The sequence below is a fragment of the Neolamprologus brichardi genome, chromosome 18, assembly GCF_056152115.1.
Source record: "Neolamprologus brichardi isolate AB-2024 chromosome 18, ASM5615211v1, whole genome shotgun sequence".
In the NCBI taxonomy this organism is placed as follows: domain Eukaryota; kingdom Metazoa; phylum Chordata; class Actinopteri; order Cichliformes; family Cichlidae; genus Neolamprologus; species Neolamprologus brichardi.
This window is the reverse complement of record NC_142121.1, coordinates 12,006,790-12,026,511: the sequence shown is the minus strand read 5'-3', so window position 1 is coordinate 12,026,511 and position 19,722 is coordinate 12,006,790. Positions and strand designations below refer to the sequence as shown.

Below are 19,722 nucleotides of genomic sequence, written 5' to 3'. Positions count from 1 at the left end.
GACTTGCAAATCATTTTCAATACAATTTCAACTTTTTTTTTCTCCAGAAATTCAGTTGTTTATTCATGTCTATGTGTGTGAGTGGCAACGTACAGTCAAGAACTTCATGTTCACTGAGCAAGGAGCATGTTTAAGTCTGCGTGAGAGGAAAGCTGGCTGAAAGACAGACAGATAGACTGCGTGTTTGTGTGTGTGTGAGTGTGTGTGTGCGTGCGTGCGTGCTAGCATACTGGGGTTTCTAAACAGTCTGCCTAGCAGAGGGTGAGAAAGCGAAGTGAAGGAGAGTGAATCAAAATGAAGTGTGTGTATCTTAGAGAACTGGCAAAGGTGAGTGTGTGTGTGTGTGTGTCAGTGTGTGTAGCCGATTCCCATGCAGGGATAAGCAGCTTAGAGAAGAAGCATATTCTTTTCTAAGTAAATCTCATTAATTTTAATTAGCTGTATATTTAGCCTGTACACCTGGATTGGGTGTAATTCCGTTTGTATATATAGCGACAGGTGAAATGAGTCAGGTTGCAATTATATTGCTGAGCAGTCTCGCATTAGCATAATGTCCTGTTTTTTGATTGTGTCGCATGGCTAAGAAGGATATCAGAGGCAAATATGCATTCCCTTCATTTTCCTATTGCATGCTCTGTGTAGCGCGCCAGGGCTCGTCCTTTTAAGCATTCACCTTTTTTTTCTCTTGTGAGTTCTTTCTCCCTCCCTCGCTCCCTACACTGTTTCTTTTCATTTTCTCTCCGGTCTGTTCACCCCATCATTAGAGTGCGCTCACTTTTTTTTCCTCCTCCCTCCCGACCCCTCCTCCTCCATTTCCCTGCCGTCATGCACCCTTACTGTATGGTTTTCTCTTGTTCACGTGAATGCCTCTGTCTTTCTCCCTCTGTCTCCCTCGCCCTCCCTCCCTTCCTGGGTAATCAGCTTATCCTATGTGTGTCCAAGCTTCTATGTCTGCGTTCCTCCTCTCTTTGTTTCGGATTCATTCAGCAGGGAGATTAGAGATGCCTATTTGGTGCTTTTGTCTTCAACCAGCACAGTAATGCTGAGTTACACCGTGTGGTGATGGCCCCATCGTCAGAAGCCGCATCCACTCATCACGAGTTCATCGTACCTCGATCGGTGCAAAGGGTCAGGTCCAGATTAAAAGCCGAGCCTGGACCTCTCGACTGGTCACCGTGAGTTTAAAGTCTGCACTTGCATTACAATGACTCACTGATCATAAGATCTTATCTACCGCTTAAAACGAGGCATTATATTCCTTTCGTGAGTTCCTAATAGAAAACATAGATGTGGAACTTTTTAAAAGCTCAAGGATGACAGAATAAAGCAAACAAGATTTTTTCATGCTCATCAGCAGACTGCTGCTTTTTTTTTTCCTTTAAAGTGATGACTTCAGTTCCTCCACTTAAGACAAGAATAGACGGGAGCAGCAAATCTCATAAAAGTGTAATGATACTAATTTAGGTCACAATCGCTGTGTACAATGAAAATGTTCCAACAATGAAAATATTCACTGTATCAGGCGAGTACCTGTCTAGGTTGTGACATTGAAGGAGAAGAACAATAACAATAAACCAAAAACACTTTAAAAGAACTTGAAATGAGGTGCATGAACACAGAGGAAACTAAACAAAAAGACAATTTACTTCCTCTTTCTTTTAAAACATTTAGCACTCTTGCATAATTTACACTTTGTATTAAAATTCAATTTCTTTGGAGCTCTGTAACTCAGAAAAAACATGGCTTTACAGAGAGTAAATACATGGCACGATCTTAACGCTATCAGGTCCTCCACACCACCCACAGAGATGATCAAACCTCAGCCAGGAGTAAATAAAGTGTATATTCGCATCCTGCAACCACTGCAGAAAAGTCTAAACTTCTCCAGAGTTTGCCGTTCCTTCAGCCTCTCCAAAGACACCTACAGTGGTACAATACAGCACCACACTCAGATCCCATCAGTTTCTCACTCCTATCCCCTTTTTCCCCTAGCCTTTACAGTAGTTGCAAACTGCAGCAAAAATCCCTCGTCATCATTTTTGTTGCCTTCCAGGAAAGACTCGTAAAAGACGACCTTTTCCACTTCAATGAAAAGTAAATCCAGGCTCTATAGTATCATGTCTAATGATCCTATGCCCGTCATGGCTGTTCTTGTTGACAAAGCAACCTCCCCAAATGACACCCCCGCTTTGCATTGGCTGCATTCAAATATTTGATCCGATTACAATGCAGCCATAAATGATGAAAACACATACACTAAATGCCAGGTAGTGCATTAATTCAAAGGGCATTTAAATAATACAGAATGAATTTCAATAGCAGATCTGCAGTATATATAGAAGCTATGAGCATTCAAGCAGGGCTGTACAATATGATTGGGAGGCATAAGGAGTGCAGCAGTGCAGTGGAACCATAAATGAATTCCACTGAGCAGTGGCTGTGTTACAATGCAAAAACTTTAATAATGATACTGTCCAATAGTTTCAATGCAGAAAACATATCTCCGTAAACAATAAACTTGCAACTAAAACAATAAATAAAATATGCTGTGTATAGGAGGCAATATTCAACTCTGCTCCGGCACAATAATAAACCACTAAAAAGTAATTGTATCAGATTTTAGGATCCAACTGGCACTCAGTTGAACTGACAATCAGCCAGTCGATGGTAAAGCTATTAAAAAAAACTTTGCCGCATGTGCTGATGAAGGACACAGATTCAAAGACCTTGTCACTCTGTCTGCTGATTCACTTTAATAGCGCTAAAGCAAAAGTGTCAGACTTCAGATTTATTCTCTTTATGCTCGTGAGAGTTTATACTACATTAAGTACTAATCTGGAGAACTGCTTCACAGTCCTTTTCCTACACTGGTTCTATATTTGACAGTTATATTAGAGGCTCAATAAGACTCACCATCCAGTCAATGGACAGCGATATCCTCAGCAGAACTAGGTAGAGTTCCCTACACAACACACAGGTGAATTGAAATGGCTTTATGGTTGTGGTATCAGTGATAAGATCCCCCCACAGGCACACTCTCTACCACGAGCTGAAGTGATGGCATCATCAAAAAGAGGCAATATATAAGAGCAACCTCCGCTCTTTCATTGGTGGAGCTCCTGTGCTCAGGGGGAACCCTCAGCACTCAGAGTCAATCAATACAAATGCTTCGCTTTACAGCCATGCACTCGAATCTTCCAGCACCCGGTCATAGTTGGAGTTTACACACAGCACAGTGATGTGCTTCAACAAACAGATACACCTTTCCAGGAAGCCCTTGGTCTGACCACCCATGCGGTAATGGCACCATTGGTGATTTCCACCCCTGCAGCAATCAATTAAAATACCCGCCAGAGAATTCCAGCAGATAACATGAGAAAAGCAGGCAGGTAGGGATGGGGGAATGAGCGCGAGGGCCTTGATCAAAGGAAAAGCCAGATGAGTGCTGAACGCAATACGGGCTCTTGTTGGTGGAAACAAGGTAAATTAATTTATTTCAAGGCTGACGCTGTTGTTGTTGTTAGGTTTGTTTAATCGGTAGTGTGTTTGTGAGGTGATGGTTTTGAAGCTGGCTGCTCTGTAAATGCTGGACCCCTATTTTTCACAACTCTGACCTGCTGCAAGGTGATGTGTCTTCTGCGAAGCACCAGAGAGGGCGGCGAATGCGTTACCGCTCATCAAAATCTCAAGAGCACTTCTTTCTTTTGGTTTCTTAATGGCATTTGCTGTTATTATGATGGCAGCATGCAAGACTGATCTGTTCTGATGTAATCTCACATTGCCTGAGAGAGCCTGGGTGGATGAGATCTGCTTCAGATTGATGAGGTCTAATGGAGTCTTGTTTGGGTGCAGTTGATACTTCTAACATCCGAAGATACTGGCGCGCCACTGCATTTTAATTCTGCTTAATTTAGCTACAAATGACTTATCAACACTTTTGCCTTGTTGAACTGTGACTTTCTCTTCCTGCCGCTTACGTATGTGTAATGTTTCAGCATGTCGAGAGATGTATGAGCATAACATGAAGTAACAGCAATGTGCACAATGTGTGATGCAAATCATTCCCGGGGGCTCTAGTGCTCATGGTTAGAGCTTTGTTGGGAGTTTAATCAATCAGCCACAGCACACTAATTAATCGGCATGATGAACAGGAGAAATAATTGGTTTTCTGCCAGATGTGAATCTGTTTCAAACTAATGCCAGCCAATCAGAATCCAATTTATAATCAGAAAACTGATCTGGACAAGAAAACACTTAAAGGATCAGAGAAGAATAAACACACAAGACAATAGAAGTAATATGGCTTTAGATTTAAAATTCCGATAGCAGACAGTCTCCAGGAGCTTTACTGCATGTTTTAGCATGTGTATTTTAGATGCTTAATTGGATCCATATAGTGTCACAATCTCCTTCAGTCTCACAGATTCAAATCTAGGATATGTGCTAGATTGTGTCATTGTCGTTTTTCTCTTAAAAGACAAACATATTGCTAATTAACTGGCATGATTAGTATAAGAATAATTAATTGGGCTCCTCCCCAGATGTTTCTGAACAAATCTGCAGAAAACTAATGAGGGCTGTCTGGTTTTTCTATTGAAGCGGCAGATGTCATTAGCTACAGCCCACATTGACAATACTGATCAGCCCACACTCCAATCAGACCAGGTAACCAGCGGCTGAAACTAATAGAAGAGCGCTGGAGGAAATAAATAGCCAGCACTGAGATTGGAAACCACTGGTTTAGCCCCATGCCAGTGGAGCCAAATGGAAAAATAGCTTAGGCCTCTTATTAATGTCACAGTGGCTAGGCGGTAATTCCCCCAGGCTCTGTGTACTTCGGCTTGTTAATGAGTCACTGCTTATCAGTCAGCCTTGTTAACAGGCAGAGGCCTCCCATCCAAACCGCCTACTGCTATTGTGTGCTAGCCGTACTGTGTATTAGCCAAATGTTCCCCCATCTTGGCACACAGGAAGTCAACACCAAACAACAGCAACACACACAGGAAGTGGGCTTTTAGCCAGTGAGAAAGAGCTGCTCCTGGGGGAAAGGAACCCATTCTGTGGCAGTATAAAGTGAACCACTGGCAGAGACACACACACGCAGAGCCCTCCCGCCTATAAATCTTACCACACTAACAACTGGTCCACACTGCTCCCGTCCTTTAATCCTTATCCATTACTAGCCTCAGCTGGAAGCATCGGGATTCATTCAGTGTTTCTGACTAGCAGAACTCGCTGAAGTAAATAAACTATTAGGCATGTTTCCTGCCATGAATGCAAACACTCTACTGGAGTCTGAGATCAGACTGCCATCAGGCTGCCATAGCGTTGAGGGCCAGGTGGTTGATTGGAGGTCGCAGCACACTGTTCTACTTGCTGTCAACTGAGTGCTTCAGCAGACGGACCCTCACACTACACAGCAGTCCTGTGGCAACTGGGTCAGCGGTACAGAACCAGGGCACAGCCGGCCAATTGCATGCCTAATCTGTGCCCTTCTGAGAGGCACTTTCCATCTACAGCGCATGGCTGCACATCCAGCTGTGGAAATGGATATGTCAAATGGCGTGCAATTAGTGTCTCCCTGATTCGTTCACATGCTCCAAGGATGCCCGGTCACAGATAAATCCAGAGCAGAGTTAGTTCTGTCCTTTCCATGACTTTGACATACATCAAATGGAAGTTGGAAGTCCAGGATTGATCTATCATGAACACTATCATAATACATGATCAACCCCATATGTCCTGGGAAAGTATTTCTTTTTTCTTAATTGTACCTCTCTGACCGATGATAAGAGACAAACAGTCAACATATTTTTCATCCACTCTGAGTATAACAATAATAGACGGTCCTACTCTAATGGCTCATCTGCTTTAACGTTGACTTGCTGAGCTAATCGTTTTCTCTCTGATACATAACACTGAATTATTTAAGCTAAGTAGACCCTTCTTTTGCAAGGCCACTTAGCTTGGAGATCTCCATTATGACGGCATTATCTGACTCTCTGCCCCACCCTACTCCACCTTCTACTAACAGCTCTGCTGCTGTGTCACAACATTCAGACAGATCGGAGCTGATGTGAGTGATGGGCTGGTGCTTTGCGGCTTATGCACTACATTTCCCTCTATAACTGCAACACCATTGCTTACCACATTACTCAAACGTCAAGAACAAAGCAGCAAACACAAGATTTATTCATGAATATATCTATTTTTCTGTATCTTGAATTTTTTTGGCATTGTTCCTTGGTGTTGTATGTGTTGAATAAAAACGGGTTCCTTGTTTGCCAGTGGGAAAATCTACAAGTTTTCATTATTTCTTGCATCAAGGCCACTAAGACAAATTTCAATACTACTGATAAAAAAAAGTATCCGGTCTTCTTCTGATTAATGCATTTCTATATGGTGCAAAAAATATATTTTCAAACATTTTTGACAAGTGATTCTGACTGATTTCACTGCGGTGATATTATTAATTTGGTTTCTTTGGAATTAATACAAGTCCTTGATCATTATTTGATGACACATATTACTGACAAAAAGACATGGATGCCAAAATTGTTAACTCAGCACTCCACGGTTGCTTCCCATCTCTCAGCTGTGCTCTTTGACGTGTTTTCTCATCTCCTAAATGCTGTCAGACGTCCCAGGCTTAATTACTCTCCTTGACTGACATGATAATGTAAAACAGCACTTAGGTGAGACCAAAGCAAGAATTGGTCACGCATGGTCAGGCCTCCCTCCAAGCACACCTTAATCAAATGTGACATGCGTGTGAATGCGAGCCAAAATCATTTTCGGACCCAAATAACGAACCAGCGCCTGGGTTTCAATGACGAGCTACACAGTTGGGGTCAGCATCCTGACAGGAGATTGATGTTTCATCATCAGTGCCTCAGTCTGAGGTGATTGTTTGTGCATTTCTCATCTTCAGCAACTCTAAAGGTTTTGACATGCTTCCATTTGCATTTGTATTACAGCGGCCTGATCCCAACTTCTTGACATACCCATATTGCTTCTCACTTTCTACCGCACTGACCAATGTGAGCTCACGCCGACAATCCTTCGCGCCCCCAAATTGAATTCATAAATGCACGGAAACTCAAGTATACCTATTTCAACAGAAAATAAAAACAGCTGATGTGGATAAACAAATTCAAAGTACAGTAAATGTAGTCCGTGTGCGTGCATATCTATGGGCGTATACTGTGTATGTCTCCATGCATATGCATGCAGTGTGTATTCACAGGTGCATTCCGATTTGTGAAATAGTGTGGGTGTGCATAAGTGAATACAAGGGGCCTCTGAGAATATATATTGGAAATGCAAATCAGGGAACATCTATTAGGAGCCTTATTACCTGCTATATTGTCTTACAATTCTTTGTCAAACTCTGTGCAAAAAAATACCAAGTGTAATGAGAAACATGCCGACAGGATTCTACCTATGTCAATCAATTTTCTGTGGATTGAGGGCCAGTGGTGACGCACCATTTTACCACTGGCAAAACTCGTCCTCTAAAGGTTGTATTACCAGCAGTCAGTCACTTGAGTGTTATGTAATTGGAAAGCACATCGGTCTGTATATTCTCGCCACTCACAGCAAGGATGATATCATTACAAAGTGCTTCTCTCATCAAATCCTCTCTTACCAACCGCTTTGAGCCACACCCAGCTCATCGCAGTTTGAGCTTCAGCCATAAGGACTGTCATATGTCTGTATATAAGTTGAATTTGCACGCTGCTTTGCTCCTACCTGAGAAAGCACAAGACAATCGCTCTTTATCTCCAAGTGTATACTCATGAGAAAGACAGAGAGATGCTAAGCAGGTAAACATCCAAGACTGCTAATGATGAGTGTTTGCCTGTGTTTTTGCATCTCAAGCGACCTTATGCAAGTCATTTAAGATGTCACTGAGAGAGAAAAAGAAGAGGAAGTTACTGGGCAAGTGTGCTACTCTGGCAAAGGACCTGCAATGCATTGCTGAGCCCTACACCCACGTGCGAGTCACACACATTCCTAAAAAACAACAGCAGAAATTCCACTGGGGTCTGGGGAGGTGGGAGTGTCCCATGTGCTTATTAACGCTGCTCTGATTCCCTTGTCATAATACAGGAAACAACGAAAAAGCCTCAAGTAAACAGATAAGGGGCACCACAAGAGACAGAGAGAGAGGGTCAGGGAGGTCAGGGGCCCAGGGAGAGACAGTAAGAGGCAGACAGATACAGAGGAAGAGATGTGCTTACCAAAGCTAGTATTGCTGTGAACCGCAGCTGTGAAGAGTACTGTCAATAAGCTGACACTCCATAATGCAAAGGGGGCTGATGGGAAGGCCATGTTCGGTCACACAGATCCGCCTGTCTCACTGAATCCTCAGGAGGGCAGAGGAGCTCTGGAGTGTCACCTGCAGGGAAAGCAATGGTGAGATAAAGAAAACAAGCAGGCAAGGCCAACTGGCCACTAATTGCATCCCCTGCTACTGATTGGCTGCAACTGAATAAACGCTTGGCCCACCCGTTACTCACGCGTTGCTCCATGGGTATTCATCGATCTGGTTGTGTCATACTATACCGACGACTGATTGAGGGAGGTGGGAGTAAGGAGAGAGTGGGCGGTGATAGAGCCAAACAGAGGAGTAGACGGAGATGGTGGCGATGTTTAAGTGTTAATGAGGGGAGACGAGAAGAATGGGGGTGGTGGGGGGTGGTGTTCATATTACTGTCAATTTATTCCACTTTAACAAGCTGTGCGCATGTGGAAAGAAGGAAAACGAATGTTTCTGGGGCCATTTTCGAGCTCCAACTAACTCACTCTAATTAAAAATAACACTGAGCAACATTCCCACAATTGGCAGTGAAAGAAAAAAGGAGAAGAGGGAAGACAATGAAAGACACAGCAGCAGCGGAGAGATACACCTGCCGCCCGCTGAGAATACACGGTGCGCTTTGCACTAGACCGGAGACGGACCGTCGTGCTTAATAGCTTCTCTGGCACTCGTTCTCGCTCTCTCTCTCTCTCGCACTCCTTCTCTTCCTCTTTCTCTCACGCAGATTCCTTAAAATAGCAATAGCTTGCGCAGAGGTGAGCCCTCGGTCCATCTGTGGACGGCTCCCTCATTGTCATCGCCGAGAGGGAACCGGGGCTGTAACGTTGGCTGCGGGACAGACGCACAAGCGGGCGGTTAGGGCGGGGACAAGGGGTGGGATGGAGTAATGGGGCGGAGGGGGGGGGGGGGCATGTCATGGGAAAGGGATGTTGGGGACTAGAGACGGGGTGGGGGGGTGTCTATGTTTATTGTTGCTCCAGCCCTTCCTGATGAGTGATGGCGAGAAGCGAAAACAAAACTGGACCAAGTGCATCCATGGGAAATAACGCGGAAACTGAGCGCGAAGAACAGAAGTTCTTTGCTTAACGTGGAGAGTGAAACCAATAAAGATGATGACAATAATAATAACAATAATGAAAACAACAACAGCTCGCGCATGGCTACCTGCATTGCTGCGACGGACCGCGAGAGCACCAGAGGACTGGTTCTCAGGTCGGAAAACCAGTCCTTCTCCCGCGCTTGCAGAAAAATCTGGTGCTCTTGAGAATTTGGGAGACTCTTGAAAAGGCTGGAGAGAGGTGGCTGCTGCACACCCCGCGAGTTACGATCTTTTTTTTCTGCAAAAGAGCGCGGAAAGAAAAAAAAAAGGAGGAGAGGAGTCGGGAACAGCGCAGACAGCCCGACAACAAAACGTACATTTAGAGTAAATTATGAAACACTCAGGGATTATACACTTCTCTCCCTGGGCAGGCATAACGGATTACAGAGAGAGAGAGAGAGAAGGGAGACTCGCAGTGCGCACACGGACACATTCCTGGAGACAGAAAAGCGTCACCACTGACAGGTGTCTCCTGTCCGCCCTACAGGCTACATCCTAACCCTGTACATTAATACAAACTGTGAAACATTGCACGGCAATAACCACACGCACACACACCGGTATAGTCCGCCTCCGGAGTCGGGTTTTGTTGATGCTGGTCTCCAATAAGGTCCCCAGTAAGGTCCCTCCTTTGATGCGCAGCAGTCGCTTGTTCGGAGCCTTCTTTCAATCTGCTTTTATCGACTTTTTTCTCTCTCCTTGTTCCTTCTCCCGACTCCTTGTTTTTCTTGCTTTTTCCCCCTCCGCTCACTCTCTCACTCTGTCTTTGTATCTCTATCTCTCTCTAGCTCGCTCTCCACGGCTACCGTTCACTGCAGCAAAAACAGACTGTCTGAAAGACGAGCGGGAGGGGAGGGGACACGGGAGGGAGGGAGGGAGGGGATTTTAATACGATTTGGCCCGTACCACCGGGATAACAGGGCCAGAGCAGGGGCCTACTGACTGAGAGCAGCATGAAGGAGATGGAGCGGATAGTAAGATCTTACCATAGCGAAAAATCATCGTAATGTTGCTATAATATCCCACAGTGAGTCATCTGACCTTATCTGCCTTTATGGAATTTCATTATCCCCTGTTGTACATACGCTCGCTTTATCTAAAGTTTCCATAGCCTACAGAGTAGGTACAAAATTCTCCTGAATTCAGACCTACATATCTCATATCATCTCATCTGAAGCTGATTGTCACGGTTCTCAGTGGAGTATAATGTTTCTTATCATTGATGCTATGGAGCTATTACTTATATCTTGCAGATAGGCCCACTACTATTTCCCATCGGTTAGATCATTTCCATGGTTGCCTAATGATTTAACCGAGTCCTTGGCCTTGTGGAGTTGTGGGACTTCCGTTTCCTCCCTATTTTCCCAGAATACTGTAAGTCCTACTTTGCTGAGACGTTATCGTTTCACCGTTTGTGCAGTAGTCCATTGTTTCTACATCATAATGGCTACACCCTTGGGAGTTTTACATATGCTTGCAACGTTAAAGGGGAGAGTCCTTGTAGTTTTGACGTTTTTGACGTCAGGCCCGTTTGGGAATCAGGATCCAAGGGTGGAAGGGAGAGCGGGAGGAGGGGGAGGGGTTGTTCAACTTGCCAGAGAGGATTAAGGATTAGTTTGCGGGCGGATTAGGTCTGTGTGTGGGGAGGCATGATGGGGTTAAACATGGATGGCACGACAGCCCAATCAGTGGTGGTGGCAACAAACTGAAACCGAGGAGGTGGGGTTGAATGAAAATATAAATAAATAAATTTAAAAAATTATAAAAACCATGGGGAGCGCGGGGGGAGTGGGGAGTGGTAGGGGAGTCGTGGCGTTTGAGAGATCTTCAAGCAAGCAGCTGCTTTCCCACACTGAAAGCAAATAACAATATCAGCTCTGGGCTCCCAGATTTGGGGGGTTTTAAAGATGGAAATAGTCCACCTTCAGGGATCCTTGAAAGGATTCCAGAAAGGTCCCCACCCTGATTTCCCTTAATTTAAAAATACACAATGACTTCCACCAACTCTTCTTCTCCACTCGCACTGTACAATGTAGTTGTGGTCTTTAATTAAATACAGAATCTGCATACAAAAAAAAAATCTTGAGACGACACCATTTTCTAGCACTATGAGTCATTTATGTTCAAAGTAAACCGGAGTCTTTATCTCTCCCTCTGTCTCTGAACCGAATGGGAGGATGGAAACGCGGCATCTGGCATCATTAAACACTTGTTACGAGGACGGCAAAAGGCTTTAAACGTTTAGCTGCTGCCGCTGCTTCAGGAAAGCTTTTTGCTCTGGTTTAAATGAGCGAACAGCCCCAGGTGCCGAAACCGTGAGCGTGCGCGCGTGTCCGCTGGTGAGACTGTGCAGTAATGTGCTCGCGTGATAACTTAGCGCGCAGCCTGGACAGTAAAGCTGGGAAGGGAGCCCCGTGAAGTTCTGCTATGGTTTCACGCCTTTTCCCTATTTCAAATCTGCATAGATGAGATGACCTTTGCGCGGTGACTAGGCTCCTGTGAAATTACCAGGCCAGATGTACTGTTTTTGAGCTTCTGCAAAATAAACACGACTATGAATCATCTTATTTCCACCCATCCACCCTTTCCGTCGACAGAACAGAGCAGCTCTGTTATGCACATCTTATCTGCAAAGAACATTTAAAAAAAAAAATGTAAGCTTTATTCCGAACCCTTCTCATTAAAGGAAAAAATTTACTGCCGGATCCTTACATCCACATCTCTGCCGGGACTCGAACCCGGAGCCTCTGGATTAGAAGTCCAGCGCGCTATTCCATTGCGCCACAGAGACTGAGGCACCGTTTTTTCTATCAAAACCGGGTTTATACTCCCCCTCCCAGCCCTGCGCAGCATCCTCACCACCCCTCAGCATCAGGACCGCAGCTCCGTGGTGTAATAATTTGCCAAACGGTAGGGGGTGCTGCCGCCGCATAATCATCAGTGACTTAATGTCTCATAGAAACAGTGGGAACTCCCGCTTTTCATCCTCCATTTGTTTCGTGCAAGTTATCTCGTCAAAATATCATTATGGTGATGTTATCAGAGCAAAACTAAAAGATGGAACATTGTGCATTGGAAATGCATCAACAACTATGAGCCAGAGTGCTTGTTGTTTGTAGGGGAATGAAACAGCCAATACTTCTATTACCCCCTATTCTTTTTTTTTTACTCCCAAAAAATGAGAAATTCCGCAGGGTTTAGTCCAAACAGTCTATAAACAAATTCAGTCTTGGATCCCGCAGAGCCTGAGCGATTTTCCCGTCCATCACAATAGAAAATTGCAGACCAATGGATGTGCAGCTCAGGTGGAAATGTGCCTGTTGTGTGGATAGGACTTTGTGTGGGGAATCCTGCGTATGCCAAATTAACAGCAATCAGACAAAAAACTCATGTACAAAGAGGCATTTTGCAAGAGTTGATGTAACATTGAGCTGGCAGTGGTTAGGTATAGCGATGCCTGTCCAGCAACAGAGCTGATATGACTCTGTGGACATTACAACACCATCAAAAGCACTGAATTAACTCTTGAATTTTACAAATACTGGGAAAAACAGTTGGCTGTGTCCTTTAGAAACAGACTGACAAAACGCATGACACAACACCCAATATATATATATATATATATATTCATCAGTAAACCAAAAAGACATTCTGCCTAACGGGCATTTCCCCTCCAGGCATCGGTTACAAATTAATGAGCCAATTTTGTTACAGCTAACCTCAGAACATTCACCTGTTTTTTGTTGATCTGTATGCACTTGTTACTGTACGCAGCACAAGCGGGAGTTGGATCTGACTTTACATCACAGCTTGCCTTTATTCACACTGCAGGACAAAAGCAGGTGAGATGCAGTGTGTATCTCCTGTGCGGCTCAGTTGGAGGTAAGGCCCGAGGCAGGCTGCCGGTGAGGAGCCTGTTCACATGCACAGCTTCCACCACTGAGCTGCCTCTACATTTCAGCCTCTCCCTTCCCTGCCGTTAAAAATGTATCTGAGCATCTGCAGCCTGGATAAGTTAAAATATAAATGACAGCCTACAGTTTTTAAAAAAAAAAAAAAAAAAAAAAAAAAAGAGTGCCAAAACCACAAACACACCTTTCTGTGCACAAACAACATCAGCAGACACACTGGTTGAACTGGCAGTGACTGAGCACTCAGGGCAAAGAAAAGTGATTAATGATTTTGACGTCACAGCACAATTAGGCAAATTACATAAGGCATGTAGGACATGTCTAATTTTGGCCGCTGGTTGTTGTTCACACTGAGAACAAGTGTGAAATAAACTGGGTCACATTTGCATGCACCTTGCACTCTGCTGCTGCATTTGCTGACCCCAAAGACTCTCCAAGTGTAATTAATTCAAAGGAAGAAACATCACAACATAATTTCTAAGTTTAGAATAATATAATCATTTATTGAACACTTTGATGACATAAGTCTGCATTAGGCCACGGTACATATACACAAAACACAACTCCCACAGTGAAATCCAGTTCACGTTCACTTTAACTCGCTCTGTTCATCACGTCTGGTCCTGAGCTCAGATCATGAGCAGAGCTATTGACGTGATGACGGACAGACCAATGACTGTGTAGCCGGTGCGGTAGACCTCTGGAATTTTGAAGCCTTTGCCCATATCCCAGCCCTGATTAGATAATAATAAACAGAAGAAGATCATAAAAAGAACGTTAAGCACACAAAAACAACCTCAGTTTATAAATGTTGGCAAATGTAATTAGTAAAATTAGTACACATGACAAAAGCAAAACAAAAATCTGTATCCTCTTAAAAGCTTAAGCTAAGCAGTCCAGACACCTCATAAAACATGCAAATGGAAAAACTACCAAAGAATTTCAAAGAGACTCTAGTGTGAGGAAGAAAAAGGTAAGCAGTTCCTCAGTTAAATCATTAGGCAATTTAAAAATGAATTATTAAATCTTACCAAGTGGCGGATGCCGTTATAGGTGTGGTAAGATACGGGGAAGGCAATCCCGAATTTGGCCAGCCCAGTAAGAAATGGACCAATGGACAGTGAGTGGATTAAATCCAGGTAGTAGGGGTAGCTCCCTGGCAAAACCAGCGCTGCCACCGCAAATGCTGAGATAGCTAAACACAGACAGAAATCCTGAGACCACCACACCTTTCATAATCAGTAAGAAATTAAGACATGTAAAAAGAAGCTCCGCATGCTTCTAACATCTTCTCTCCATAAGCCACTTTACCACATGATCCAGCTCACCAGTAATTTTGCAACATGTGAAAGCCTCAGTTATGTAAATACTTTATTGTTTTTTGCTCTTGCTGGAGTGACAGCCAAATAATGGATCGGGATCACACAAGCGCTTCTCGGGCTGCCTGCTACAATGCACTGAACACAATGGCTTATTTAAAGCTTCTATTTCTGTATTACCTGGATGATAAAGAATATAAACTAAACAACTCCGTGTGAGAAAAGACATTCTTTAAAATATTTATATACATACAGAAAGCTGCATTAAAAACTAAATGTTAAATACTGACTGTTATGTTTAGATGAGCTGATATGGCTTCCTGTCAGTTGGTGACAGATTTACTTCCCTCACTGTGAATCGAAGTTGATTTCAGGCACGTGATTACTCATGTGATTCTAATAGAAAGCTGAGAGACAGTAAGTGGCAATTAATGTCCGAGAGGTAGCCTGGCTGTTAAGTTTGGCCCTTATCGAGCCAATTAACACATAAACAAAGCTGATTCAGCTTTTACAGCATGTTCCATGAAGGTCAGCAGCACTGATATACAACACCACAATGACACGTGTTTTTACTCCAGGCGAATGGCTGAAAGCTGTTAGCCATCTAGTGTTAATTTTCACATGTTAGGTTTAATTGTATTGAACAACTTGTGTTTTGTAATTCCAGTAAATGCTCTTAGTAAAAATCAATAGTGACAGACTACAATGCCCTGAAGACATTTCCAAGGTCACTTAAAAGCTGACAGTGGCTTTATAGCTTCTTTCAGAACTGGTACTTCAAGGGCAAAACTAAACCATTTACTTGCTTTAACTTTAATTTTGGATGGAAAAAACAGATGTGTTACCTCCACTGAGCCCAATTCCAGTTCCTCTGTGCGTGATGGACATCATCATGGGGACAGACCACCTGAGACGCAAAAAACCCCCCAAAAACCAGAGCACATTTAGCTTTCACACATGCAGGCCTCAACTAATAATTATTTTAAATCTTTAAAACAGTTTTATGATGAAAGAGGCTTTGATTTACAAGTAACAACACTGCAATTTTTACATTTTAATCATGGAACTTTTATTTTGTGCCAGTGATGGATGCACATGCAAAGTTTTCATGCATAAATATGAATAAGCTAATGCTCTAGTACAGAACAGGCTAAACCCGGTGAAAGAGTATGACTTAAATCACTGGATTACAGATTGGAGAAGCTGAAGATTGTTGACAGTGTTAAAAAAAGGTGCCCTGAGTCATCACAATGATCCCAAATGACAGAAAAATATTAAAGTTAAAAAAAAGGCAGCTGAACCAGGAGGGTAGCCTAGAGAGAAATTACATATACCGACATATACTGAACAAAAAAGGGGTTCTTTGCTGCAGGCGTTAGGATTGCAATAACTTGGTGACAGTACATTATAAGGTGCTTATTGCACTAAATCTCAGGTATTTGTGGGTTGCCCTGCTGTTTTATTAGCTTCGAAAGAATGAAAAACCTGCACAATCAGAAAAAATGACTTTAAAAGTAACAATATTTGCAGCTCAGAAAACGTGTTGCTGCAGATTTGAGGTGTCTCTGAAAACATAAAACAAATTTTACTTTAACTGAGTCACATCTGAACAACACTGAGTAGACACCAGAAGGTATGCAGTACATACTTGTAGATGGTGACATGGGGAGACATGGGTCGGTTTAATCTGGAGTTTTTGTCCCAAAACTTGTTCATCTCCTCCTTGGCTGTGGATCCCATTGGAGCCACACTGAAGAGGAGAGAAAATGTGGTGGTTACAGAAAACAAGTTTGCAGTAGCATCTATGTGTGCATTTAAAAGCACTAACAAACAAGCACAGAACTCACTGTCTGTACAGGACACTGCACTGGGGTTTGGAGAGACAGACACTCTGACGTCCCAACGTCCTAAAGACATTAAAAAAAAAAAACAGGTTTAGATTTGAATCCTGGTTTACTTCAGAGTAAACCAGCAGCACCATGAGAAAGATATGTTGTAAAGATGAAGATTTCTCAATAAGTAAACAGAGCTAAATAGGAACAAGGGGCAACAAGTCAACAAATTAACATAAAAAAGAACAATAACACATACAAAAAAATAGGACACAAAAGAAGGTTTGAGCTTCGCTATTATTCATACTGTAAAATTGTTAATACTGTCAATAAAAAATGTTTAGGAGAGAATAATTTGTAGTTCGGTGTTGTATTTTTATAGTTCTATAAACAGTTATGGTCATAAATTTTGCATATTCGTTGGGAAAACCCAGCAATAAGTAAAGCCAAGTCTTAACTCCAGCTCTAGCGAGAATAGAACAGATGAGAAGTGTCTGTTAAACAAACTCTAAAGGGTAATAGGTTCACTTCTACTAAACAAAGATCTGTTTCACATTTAAGGTAATTTAGACAAAGCCTGACAATCATTTGACCTGGGTAGAGTTACGACACTGTAACGGTGTAGTGCGATTATCACTTAACACAAACCTAAATCAAACAAATTCAGATTATCAACAGCGAATCAAGCATTTGTCAAGCGGTCACATGAAGGTTAAGGCGCCAAATAACCGCTTACGTCTGTCATTATTAAAACTACTTGTCAAAGTCCACTCTCAGATAACCAAGAACATCTGACGCTAGCACGATAGCTACAGTAAGCTAGCGGCTTTCCACCGCACTTGCGGTAAACAAGGATAATAAATGGAGACTACAAGTTACACCAAGGCGCGTCGACCTCAAACGTGCATTTAGTTTATTGTACTTTTTCCTCTATGCGCCTCAATATCCCAAAGAACAAGGAGTAAAAGCTTCCCAGAGCCCGAAAGTAATGGACTAAAGATAAACTGACCTTAGAAGCAGCGCCATGTTTGACGGACAGTGAGCGGAAGTGACGTTACGGATGTTGTTGTTCCGCGGCGTTATGAAAAACCTTGAAGAGATTCAAGCTCGAAAAGGAGTTTGAACTGTCTGAGTGCTGTAAGGCATGGCGTAATGTTGAAGGTGACGTGTAATAATTAGGTTATTTTACAGAAAATGTCTGTTTTACTGTTGAAAAAATGTTTTTATCTTTGCAGCAAAATGCATCCGACTTTAAAAGAAATCCCATATTTATTCACCATTTTAAGGCTGAAATCAATTTTTACTTTAAAATACTAAAATGACTTAAAAAATATCTGTTTCCTTCACTTTTATGAACTTCATGTTAAACACAAGAAATTTAGACAAAAATAAAATACTCAGACATTTTATTTTATTAAAACATAGGTAAATCAGTATGCTAATGGAAATCAAATCAATATAAAAATGTAATGAAAAGGAAATGTGACTGTGTAAGTAAAATGTAAAATTAGGTTACATTTTTTAGAGTTTACTTCTTGATTTACAAGTGATTTCCTCTGGGTGCTCCGACTACCTCCCACTGTCCAAAGACAGTCATCAGCATCTGTAAGTGAATGTGAGCGTTGTTGTCTGCCTCTCTGGTACCCCTGTGATGTACACAACCTGTCACCTGCCATAACCTGTGTCCTTCCTCTCAATCTCACCCGATGTCAGTTAGTATAGGCACAGTCCACTTGACAAAATGGACTGATGGAAGTATTTGTACATAGCTCTGTGGTTTTTAGTTTAAAGTAATTGCAGCAACCCAGATGCCCTTCCTGACACAGTCCCAAAGGGATTTATGTTTTCTCCTGATGCTGAACTTGGGAGCTTTTGCTTTTTAGGCAAATGCATAACCTACTACACTAAGGAGCTACTCTTTTATAACAGTTCTTTGTCAGGATTTGGTTGTTTTTCTTTCTGTAACATGACAGCAACATGCAAACACTGAGTCTTTGTTTTCAGAAAAATTCCGACATATTTTTTTATTTCTTTCAATCCTTTGCTTTCGTGGGTGAAACACAGAGTATTTTTATCCACTGGGGGAACAACTTTCCTAAATCAAATCTGCACAGGATGCTGAAAGAAAATATCAGATTCATTTCCTTTTTCATATCCGGTGATGATTGCGGTTTAAGTCTGATTTTAGAGGAGAAACACAACTACTTAGATAGTGTGTGAATTCTGTCTGAATCATTTTTTTTCCATGCCTATTTTGTCTGGCTGAACCAACTAACTTGGAGAGCCCAAGAGAAGTCAAAAAGATAAAGGAATATTTTTTCAAGAAGATCATTATTGGAATATCCTCCCATTCATCAATTGCAAGAATAAACTAGCCCACCAGTCATGTCTTCTGTCAAGTAAAATGGATGCATGGAACAACTATTGTAAAATGGGAGCTCCATGCACTCCACACTCATAAATACAAATAATAATAATAATAATAAAGTTAGTGATGCCCAAAAGCTCTTCTAGATATTTCCAATTACCTCCTGTCACACACAAATCAGCCAGGACATTAAAAACATCTGTGTAATATTGTACAGATTGTGTATTCCAACAGACAAAAGAGGGAACCTGGCAGAAAATACTTTGGGTTTGTTGGCTTGTTCCTTCATAACCTGCAGATGCTTAGTTGATTAGATCCAGCAATGTTCAGAGGGATGGCACATCAAAATCAAGTTGCTTATATGACTTTGTAATAGGGAACAATACAGATAGGTGAGTAATGTTTAAATGATGGGCAGACATACTTTGGAATACATTTTATTTGTCAAATTTAACACAAACAACATCTGATACTCCCTTCCAGCCAAACAGGCCACAGTACATCACTTTGGTAGCAGCTTGTGTAAGGCACAAAGGTTTACATTACTATCACTCTGCTGGAAATGTTTTCTGATAAAGAGAAAAAAAGAGAAAAATCAAAAGCCTATTTTCAGCAGTATTTTTCTGATAATCAGATTTGTGAACTGATCCATGCAATATTACAACTGACAGACACGCACGCACAGTTTTACACTCATGAGCGCAAACAAACACATCTATGCATACACATGCACACACACACACACAGACCTCAAACTGACATTTTCTGAATGTTAATAATATGTCTCCTGCTCCACCCAGCCTGGAAGAGATGAAGAGAGAGAGGCAGAAAGACAAAGAGAGAAAGTGTCAGGGAACAAAATGACAGGCG

At 42.4% G+C, this 19,722-nt stretch overlaps 3 protein-coding genes and 1 non-coding gene across 7 annotated transcripts in view; all 4 read right to left on the bottom strand.

The window, feature by feature from the left end:
- Positions 1-10,258, bottom strand: part of cadm3 (cell adhesion molecule 3) — a 103,300-nt gene extending 93,042 nt beyond the window's left edge. For all 3 annotated transcript variants that reach the window (XM_087832605.1, XM_087832606.1, XM_087832604.1), the window contains exons 1-2: positions 9,981-10,258; positions 8,244-8,401 (exon numbers count right to left, since the gene is read on the bottom strand). In XM_087832605.1, the coding sequence (XP_087688731.1) occupies positions 8,244-8,334 (91 nt within the window). In that variant the 5' untranslated portion in view covers positions 8,335-8,401; positions 9,981-10,258. The remainder of the gene's footprint in view (positions 1-8,243; positions 8,402-9,980) is intronic.
- Positions 10,259-12,139: 1,881 nt separating this feature from the next.
- On the bottom strand, positions 12,140-12,213 carry trnar-ucu (transfer RNA arginine (anticodon UCU)). Its single transcript has one exon. It is a non-coding gene; the product is annotated as a tRNA-Arg (tRNA).
- Positions 12,214-13,807: 1,594 nt separating this feature from the next.
- Positions 13,808-17,572, bottom strand: sdhc (succinate dehydrogenase complex, subunit C, integral membrane protein). Its single transcript, XM_006792371.3, has 6 exons — positions 17,494-17,572; positions 16,500-16,559; positions 16,301-16,402; positions 15,498-15,559; positions 14,365-14,528; positions 13,808-14,067 (listed from the first exon to the last, which is right to left on the bottom strand). Exons 1-6 carry the CDS (start codon positions 17,508-17,510, stop codon positions 13,963-13,965), a joined length of 510 nt encoding a protein of 169 aa, XP_006792434.1. The 5' UTR covers positions 17,511-17,572; the 3' UTR covers positions 13,808-13,962.
- A 1,707-nt stretch (positions 17,573-19,279) lies between these two features.
- Positions 19,280-19,722, bottom strand: part of atp1a2a (ATPase Na+/K+ transporting subunit alpha 2a) — a 50,804-nt gene continuing 50,361 nt past the window's right edge. Inside the window, exons 24-25 of one of the 2 annotated variants that reach the window (XM_006792373.3) lie at positions 19,602-19,653; positions 19,280-19,421 (exon numbers count right to left, since the gene is read on the bottom strand). In XM_006792373.3, coding sequence (XP_006792436.1) covers positions 19,625-19,653 — 29 coding nt within the window. In that variant the 3' untranslated portion in view covers positions 19,280-19,421; positions 19,602-19,624. Of the gene's footprint in view, positions 19,654-19,722 lie in introns of both variants that reach the window. The other variant, XM_006792372.3, reaches the window with a different exon arrangement.

Bases quoted from the DNA above. Each gene is read 5' to 3' on its own strand.
- sdhc (XM_006792371.3), bottom strand. The intron at 15,560-16,300 runs GTATGTACTGCA...TTTGCGTCTCAG, and splicing joins CCCCATGTCACCATCTACAA to GTGGTCTGTCCCCATGATGA. The intron at 14,529-15,497 runs GTAACACATCTG...GTCTGTGTTTAG, and splicing joins TGGAATTGGGCTCAGTGGAG to CTATCTCAGCATTTGCGGTG.